The sequence below is a fragment of the Xiphophorus couchianus genome, chromosome 2, assembly GCF_001444195.1.
Source record: "Xiphophorus couchianus chromosome 2, X_couchianus-1.0, whole genome shotgun sequence".
Lineage (NCBI taxonomy): Eukaryota > Metazoa > Chordata > Actinopteri > Cyprinodontiformes > Poeciliidae > Xiphophorus > Xiphophorus couchianus.
In genome coordinates, this window is record NC_040229.1 from 30,582,085 (window position 1) to 30,591,513 (window position 9,429).

The 9,429-nt window shown below is 40.7% G+C and overlaps 1 protein-coding gene across 1 annotated transcript; it reads right to left on the reverse strand.

Moving 5' to 3' along the window:
* Window positions 1-34: 34 nt before the first annotated feature.
* LOC114153276 (myosin-3-like) lies at window positions 35-1,437 on the reverse strand. The gene has a single exon (XM_028031685.1). The coding sequence runs from the start codon at window positions 1,435-1,437 to the stop codon at window positions 136-138; it is 1,302 nt and encodes a 433-aa protein (XP_027887486.1). The 3' UTR covers window positions 35-135.
* Window positions 1,438-9,429: the final 7,992 nt, after the last annotated feature.

The window sequence follows — 9,429 nt, forward strand, 5'->3', positions numbered from 1 at the left end:
ATTCCTTCTTCAATAAATCTTTAAACTTCTATTGTGATGTGGTCGTAGCTAATGACTTACAAATCTTCACCCATCCATACATCCATCCATTATGGTGAGAAGCTTGATGGTCTTGGCCCCTCACCTAGAAAAGCATTAAACATTTTCTTCAGCAGCCTGCTTTCTCTTCCATTTTTCGGGTTTCCTCAAACCCAGAGCATGGCGAAGCTTTTTCAAAAATGGCTTCTTCACCGGGACGGCAGCCTTTGCTTCGGCATTCTGTTTTAGGTCCTCCGACAGCTTATGGTTGCGTGCAATTTGGTGTTCAATTTCAGCTGTTGATGCCTCCAGCTCTTCTTTATATTTTACTTCATTCAAAAACAACCTGCGTTTCACTTCATCCAGTTCTTTCTGTAGCATGTTCTTTTCAGCATGGAGGAATTTGGCTCTCTTACCATTCCGTATTTCAACCTCAGCATGACGATATCTCTCATCCCTGTGCTCCTGCTCCATTGTTTCTATTTCTTCTTTAAGTCCTAAAATGTCGTTTTCATACTTCTGAACCATTTCCAGATTTATGTCTTTGACTTGCTCAAGCTCTTTCTGTTGTTGACAAAGTTGTTGGTGAAGAGCCTCCTTCTCAGCTTCTAGAACCGCAATTAGTGTCTGATTCATCTTCACTACTTCAGCATGAGCAACTTCATTGTCGCTTAGCTTCTTCCTGAATGACTCCGCTTGCCGTACAGAAGTTTGATAATTGGTGTTAAGTTCCTGGTGTGAGTCGTTCATCTTCTTCAGCTCTTCCTGAAGATGCCTCTCCTTCTCTGCAGACGTCTTTCTCAGCAGTGCCATGGCCTTTTTCAGTTCTGTACTCTGAGCTGTGTTTTCATCTTTCAGGATCTTAAAAAACTTCTTGTTTGTATTTGTTTTACAGTTAGATGTTCTTTCCATTTCCAGCTCTTCCTGCAACGTCACCACCTGCTCTGACAGATTAACAATATCATTTTGAAGCTTAGCCAGGACTTCTTGGTATAAGGCCGTACTTTCCTCCATCTCTCTCTGTAAAAGTGCCTCTTTATCTTGGGAAGATCTTAGCTGATGTTGAAGGGCTTTATTTTCCATGAGGAGCTCAGAGTACCGGATGTCGTCACTGGCATTGGATCCTTTTTTTGCCTCACTGCATTCGACCACGTCGTTTTCATTAAACTCGCGTTTTTCTATCTTGAGTTTCGCGTCATGCAGTTCTTTTTCCAAGTCGTTTGCTCTTTGGTGTTCCTCGTTGAATCTGGCTCTTTCTGCATCCAACAGAGTCTTTAGCCTGTTAATTTCCTCCTCAAAAGAATTACCGCTCTGGGTATCTTTGCCTTGAATCCAGGCGTCCTGATTTTGCTCGTTCTGCTGTTCATCATTCTGGCAACGAGTTTCCTCTTCGAAGAATTCCTTTGTCTGAGTCTCCATTTTTCTCAAAAACCGTTTCGAAAATATGCTGCAAATGATCCAAACAGTGTTTTCTGTAGAAGCAGTCTCCACTGACCTTGTGCTTTCTGACAAGCAAGAGAACTAATCCACTGAACTTTAAGTGAAGTTCTGTTATGATGTCATGCCTTGTGACATCATAGGATTGTCCATGGTAACCTTTGACAGTGGTCTAGAATTCTGCACCTTTTTTATTCTTTTGAAAATGAATTAAAATGAATTAAGAGTTCCAACCATATTTTATACAAATAATGAAATCAAATCAAATAATCAAAAGTTTCTGTAAGCTAAGTTTAATGTTGTCTATGGTTAGTTTTATTGTTCACATATAGTGTTAAAGCAACATCAATCTAGGAGGCAGATATCAGAATAAAGATACAAGTTTATTAAAGCAATTGCAATTGGAGAAAGGTCATTTAACACACAGTGGTCATCAACACACATGAGTGTCAAAAGAGTCTCTCTGGCTCCGTCGCTTCAGGAGCCTCCTCTTATACAGACTCAAACACGTAGCCAATGGAGAGATCATTAACCACACAAAGAAAGGAAAAAACAATAAAGCAATAAGTACAGACAGTTTCTTCTTGACAATAGGGCATAGGTGACACACAGGTCATCTGATGGAAACATCTGCAGTCTCGAAGCGTTGACACCTTAACCACAAACACTTCTGCATATAACACTTTTATTGACCTTTTGATGTACGCGGTTTACTTGCAGAATCAACAGTTTATTCTTAGATAGTTAAGTGAGAAAAAAACCCTATCTATTGTCCTTTTGTTCAAACCACAAGTCTTGCACCGGTGCAGCTCAGGGGCCCCAATTAATGGTGGCTGCTGAGTGAGCTAAATTGTGGTCAGGAAGTTTCCTGTTAAAACAAGTCTCCAGAAAACAGACAACTTGTCACCCTTAAACCGCAGTAGGTGTCAGAAACTGTGACCTTTTAACACATCTAACACATAATAAAATGAAATGAGGAATAAATGAGTAATAAGATTAAATGAGTAAAAGATGAGTAAAACAATCAATAGTAAGGTAATCAATAAACACAAATAATAAAAGTAATTGATAATAAAAGTATTCAAAACCTTTATGAAATAATAGTCATTAATAATTTACTTCAACAATAGTATATATATATATATATATGTTCATAGCTGGTGAGGCACTGACTTAATCATAATCCGATTTACAAATATAGACCCGCTGCATGTTATTGTTTACATGAGGAAATTTCGTGCATGCGGACAACGATGGAGGGCAAAAACTATTCTTCTTCATGTCATCCATATCCGCGCTGCCGCCGTAGAATAATTCTGTTACCTCAATCAGACTTGGACATGTAGATATGATTAATTTCGTGCTGTGCTCCACAGCAAAGAGAAAACTCATTAAAGTACAACTCAAAACCAAATCTTTCTCGCTCTCTGTATCAGCGCAGCTATGCGCAGGCTCGTTGCCATAGCAACTGACAACAACGCCACAAAAAAAAAACAACAAACACTTAAATATTTCCCACACAAAGAGCAGGGCATTCAGCCTGTTGCAGTAATATGGTTTTAGGTTATGGTTTTTGCGATTATTAATAAGTGATTGTTGTGGTATGAGGAGAAAACTATAAATATATCGCTGCACTTGGATAGCTCCATGGCTAGCTCGCTGTTACTGTCTCTTACTCTGCAGTTGTGGAGTCACAATGTCTGGGATCATGAGCGCCCCCTGCCATGAGGCAAGAGAACTGCCTGCCTCACCTCGATTCTGTTCTCTGGTTTCTGATCGCTCCTCAGCACAGGAAACACGTTACACACACAGTTGGTGACAAAAACACTGTACATTATATTTTATAAGCTAAATTATGGAAAATCAGTTCATACATTAAATGTTTTTTAACCATTTTATTGGCGACGTACAGACAGGAGGAACATGCTCCCATAGAATGGCAGCCAGTGCAGTTAGTGAGAGGTTGATCAATCCTCACCTGATATATCAGTGACCGCACGTCACTGATATATATACAGTATATACACTGTATATATACTGTATATGTGTGTGTGTGTGGGGGGGGAGGGTGTGGGTGTGTGTTAACTCTCCCCTATTTCTGGTGTTCTTTGCCTTTACTGGCAAGACAAATCCTTTGCAACAAAACCATTGAACATTTTCTGACTAAATGCAACACAATATTACGCAGAGCTGATTCGGATTTCTCCCCTATAAAATACTACAAAGTAATCCCGAGCAATAATTTCTAAAGCAGCTTTCTTCCCAATTACTACAGCAGCAATAGATAAGAGCAGCCAAAGCATTTTGCTGATTTCAGGGAAACAAGCTTACAATCAGACTGTACTCTCCCAATAACCCAACAACAAAGTGACCCTGTTATTGATGTATGCAACATTATACCAAAATACTGCATCTCATACACTTTTCACTCTAAAGATTAGGGTAGGATTGTATTTGTGCCACTGCAAAGTTTGGTGACCATAATTATATTTTCGAAAGGTCCTTGGAAGAGATAGCGGTTTTATATATTTTCTAATATGTCTGTTCAAAGTTTCTTTAAACAAGCACTTTGTCACCAAAGACACTCCTGTGTCCAATCACTCAAAACATTTTTCTGTATTGCTCTAAAATTTACTCCAAATGATCATGTACCGTCAAGAAAAAATCAAACTTACTTGCAATTCACTGAGTCACAGCTTGCATTGTCTACCTCTCCTGAAACCATCCATTAGTCAGTCAGTCAAGATCGGGCTGCAAAGCTAATGGCACTGAACAAAAACTTGGACATCCCAGTCTGCAGTTCATCCTAGGGGATCCCAAAGCATTTCTATTCCAGAATTGCACCCTCCAGCCAGACGGGTGTCCTCCCAACGAGACATCTGGGAAACCTCAAAAAGGAGGCCAGACCAAGATATCCCATCTTTAAGTCCATCTTTACAAAGAAAGCTCTCGTCAGTCGCTGGTTTCAGCAAATAGCTCATGACCAGAAGTAGGTAAGGTCCACTTCACCACAGTGGATCAGAGTAATTCCTAGTGATCCCTTTTTCACTAGCACTCAGCAGTGCAGCTCAATCTGGCTTAACTATACTCGACACAGTTTGGGTTGTTTTCAATTACAATTGAGCAACAACTCTAGTAGGGGGAGTCATCGTATAGCTGGCCAGTCCCAGAGTCAGAAAAGTAGCATGTCGTCACCTGAAGCACAACACAATGGAGGACATGGAAGCTATGTTGAACATTTTAGTCAGTCTGCCATTGTCCTAAAAAACTCCAAATACGCTCGTAGTGCGTTCACACCAAATGCATTTTGAGTGTCAGGTACGACTGGTTCACCTTCAAAGTCTATGTGGAGTCTGCGCTAGAAGCATTTCGAGCTTCTAGCGCAGGGTGATTTTAACGTTTGGAGCGTTTGACACATCAAGTGCGCCCAACACTCCACATATACTTTGAGTGTAAACCAGACTCATCCATTGCTCAAAATGCGTATGGTGTGAACGCATCAAACTGGAAGCATCAGATGCGGCTTTGACGCGCGTAACGTATTTGGTGCGAATGCACCATTAAGGTCGGATTATTGTGAGGAAATTCCCCTTCTGTCTCAGGTTCTCCATCTCCCAGCCGACCAATCACTGACTGTCTTCTGACATCGTATTTTCAGGCTGGCTCGGCTGACTTGGATCCAGGGAAGTCGATTCCAAAAAAAGGGGCTTGTACCACAAAACGGTTACTAGGGGAAAATCCTTGTAAGTACAATAAGAACCACTTTCCTTTTCTCTTCAACATAAGAGCTATAAACAGACTCAGTATACATCAGTGGGTTGAGCTTAAAGCACTCCACTTAGAATCCAGGGCTCCCAAAAGCAGACCTTCACCACCGCCGTGAGTCATAACCAACCGTTTTGTGCTTTACAAGACAATTTTCACTTCAAACACAAATATTTATGAGTTGTAAAGGGGACCTATTATACAAAATTCTTCCAAAATACTTCCATTTGGGTTTCTGCCGCTTCTACAAACAGCTCAAGCGCTCAAAAAAACCTTCCAGCCTGTATCTGGCAATAAATTAATGTTTTTTGATGTCTGTAAAATGAGCCGCTCCCGATAACCTCCAGAATGTAGTGCTAAAAATCAGCAGGCAGCGCCCCTCACCTAGCAACCCAGGAAAAAACCCACCATGTTTGGACAGCAGGTTTTACCACTGCATGCGCTGTACAATGGCTGCTGGAAAAGACCCAGGTTTTGCAGTTGACTTAGCATCCAGGAACCACTTGCTGCATTCTTGTTTGTTATGCAGAAGGGTCAACTTCTGCTTTTCCGAGATGTACGGTTGTGTAATTGAGCAACTGTTTGCAGCCATTTTCAAATGTGATGGTAAACACTGAGTTGGGTGGGCGTGGCCAGCAGCAGCTCATTTGGATTTAAACTCTAAAACTGCTCATTCTGAAAGACAGTCAAGGTAGGCAGAACTGATCCGACTGAAATCTCATCATCTAAAAATGGTTTTGTGCAACAACAAAAAAATAAGTAATGAACATGTTTTGTGTAGCTTGTAGCCCATCCTAACTATTCAAAGAAGCATAATAGGTTACCTTTAATATTGTGCTAATTTAATGCTTCTAATATTGACAGATATCTTTTGATATGTATTTATTTGTAAAAAAAATAAATAAGTAGAAATTCAAGGTGTTGGCTGGAATGTGCTAGAGGTGAACTGTTGACCCTGTGGAGCTGTAGAGACATTGCCAGCTTGGCCGTTGTTGACCCAGACCAGTAGCTGCTTCCATTTCCCCCTACAAACAATACAAAACGTTGAGCCAGTTCCAACTGGGAATGCGCATTTGCTCACTATTTCTACCATGGAAGAAAAAGCTGTTAGTCTTTCTAACAGTACTGCCAAGCATGCAGGAGGCGACTCTTATTTTCTCCTTTCATGTCCCGAGCACATACTGTACACAGCAAAAAATAAAAAATAAATACAGAATCTATCATATTCCCTCTATAATCTTTTTTTCTGAAATGCAAAAAAAGGTTTTGATTATTTCAAGACATGAAGCTCAGTGACGCTTTTCAATATTACAAATCAGCAGAGTTGTACTTAGGATAATAAAATGAAATAAAATGAAAATGAATAACATCTGTTGAAAACTTGCCGATTATACAATATAAAAGGCTAATAAATCTAACAGCTGTTATATGCTTGACCTCACTGTGTTCTGCACAGCGGACGACTGGGACGACGTAATAGATGTGATATCAGAACAGCAAAAAAAAAAGAGAAGAAAACACTCGCTAATGAGCCCTTTAAGAGACACTTGCCCGGCTTCTCTCATCACCGCCTCTTTTTTTTTTCTTCAAGTTTCAACATTCTAAGCCTACATAACGCCAGGCCTTTTTAATAATGTAACTGTCATTTTGAAATGAGTTCATTATGCACCGTTATCACGTTAGATGTGTTAGAAACTGGAGTGGCTGCGACTTATCTTCTCACTTGGCGTGAGAGGTTCACACTTATTTGGCCAGAATTCAATACCATCATTTGGTCCTTTCTTTCACTCTCTCACTCTCTGTGGCTAATCCTTTTTTTACTCCCACACTGACGACCGGAAAGGGAGACGCAGAGAAAGAGACGGATGAGAGTGTGTGAGGGAGTTGAAGAGTGGGAAATCAAGTCGGAGGCCGTGAGGGGACGGGTTGGAGGTAGGGGATATGGGACGTGAGTGCATCAGCGAGGAGGATGAGGTGAGGAAGAGAGAGCATCAGGACAAAGAGAACGAGGCAAAGACCTGGAGGACAAAGCGAGCTGGAGAGCGAGGAAAGGACGAGGGTTAGAAGTGGTCCATTTTCGCCACGATTTATAAAGGCAATTTCAGCCGGAGCAGGAATGAAGCCGGAGAGCGGAGCCGCGTCTCCGCTAAGCGTTTACTGCCGGCGGCTTCACCAGTTTGTTTCGGTCCTTCTCAGCTCATGTGTAACCTTCTGTTTAATTAAGCAACAACAACAAAAATATAACCAACGTACAAATTATCTCAGACATATTTAAGGAGAAAAAAACACTTTTCACACACAATCCCGGTATGATTTGAAATCGTAACAAAAATCTAAATCCCAATAGCTGCGCTTACGTTGACTGTATAATTTGCCGAATTAGGAAAAAGCGGCATTATTATTATGTAAATTGGACTTTTTTGAACTTTACATCATGTTATAATGTTAATCCCTCATCAAAAACATACCTGTAGTGTTGCTTTGATTCTTTCATGCATGTTGGAGAAATCCGTTGATCTCCATGGCAACCAGTCAGCTGTGCAAAACGCCTGGGTGGACCTAGCCCCGCCTTCAAGGCGCAGCTCCTCCCCTGAGCTGAAATTTCCAAGCTTCCGTCTCACAAAGCAGCCTTCCCTGGCGAAAGCGCAGACGCTTTTAAAGTGGCCCAAATTCAAAGCGTTAAATGACAAAGTCAAATTTATTTTAAGACATATTTGATATGTAAAGCCTTTTTATAACACCTGAAGGTAACAGTTGATTGCGCTATAAAATGTCACTAACCTGAAAAATACAAAATACTGCCCCTTTAAGAAGAAAGAAGAAAAACTCTTCTCACAGTCCATGTATAATCTAAAACCATATCCAAAATCAAAATCCTGATACTTGCATTTCCATTGTAAAAGTAATATGTTGGTGTCTAAGATGGTCTATCATGTCACTGTGTCCGAGTAACACACATGCCGCCTTGCTTTTCACATTTTGTCCGATTACAACCACAAACTTTAAGGTGTCTCACTGGGATTTTGTGTTGCAGAGAAAAACAAAGTGCTGCATGACTATGAGGCAGAAGGAAATAAAATATAGTTTGCCGCATTATTTACATGCAGCACCCCAAAGCCATCATTTTCAGAAGAATCGGCCTTTTGGACACTTCTCTATCAGCTTTCAATGTGTGCAAAGTAAAAATGTTCAAGTCTCGCCACAAGCAAATGGTAAAACTCATGGAAAACTATAAACAGGACTTCCTGTGACTTTGTTCCAACAACTTTCGTGACACACTTTTGTAAAGCATAAAGGCGATGCGAGTGCGTTGCGGTTTGCTGTCATGCCAACAGATCCTCCCCAAAATTAGCTGTGGATCTCTGAAGCTCCTACGGAACCACCACAGACCTCCTGGGTGCTGCTTTGCTTTTCAGAAAGTGGACTGAACATCTCTCTGTGAGGTGAAAAACTGCCTTGAATTTCTCCACAACTTTCTCATGTTTTTTTGTTTTTTTGCATGTTCATTGGTGTTCATGAAACTGTTTGTATCCGACGAAGCCACCGAGGAAACACAACAGCTGTATTTATGCCGAGATTAAATTATTCACCAGTGGATTGTGTTCACTAACTAGGTGACTCTGAAGGCAACTGGTTGCACTTATTTAAAGGAAGCTCTGATTCATGCCTGTGTTCACAGTCAGCAGACAAGTGTAATATCTGAGGCATAGGAGAGAAAAGTTAGTGGAGATCTGTAAGTATATAAACAATTTGAGCGATCTTATTGGAAGATGAGTGAATGTAACTTGACTTTGGAGAAGGTTTTGCTGACACTAAATTGAACCAAGTTCAATTAATTTGGCAATATGGTGAATTACAATGTTGACTCTATTCAAATAAATTAATTTAACTTTTTTAAATATCTATGCTAAGCACTTGATTTATATAAGTTGAGGGTAAGCTGAAGATATTTAAGTTCACCTTGAAATTGGGCCTCTGTCCCTTTAAAAACTCCTGCACTCTCTGAAACTCCGCCTTCAGGAAGTCATCATAAAATGGCTCCTCTATTAACCCTTTAACAACGTTTTCACCAGCATTTCACTGAGAAGTAGTTCGTATAATGAGCTTATCAGTTTCACCAGGTGTTTGCTAATTGCTGCTGGCTAGTCTGAAGGGGCTGAGTGATGGAGCTGCGTGGGATGGCTGCTCTGTGAGGCAGAAGCTCGGAAA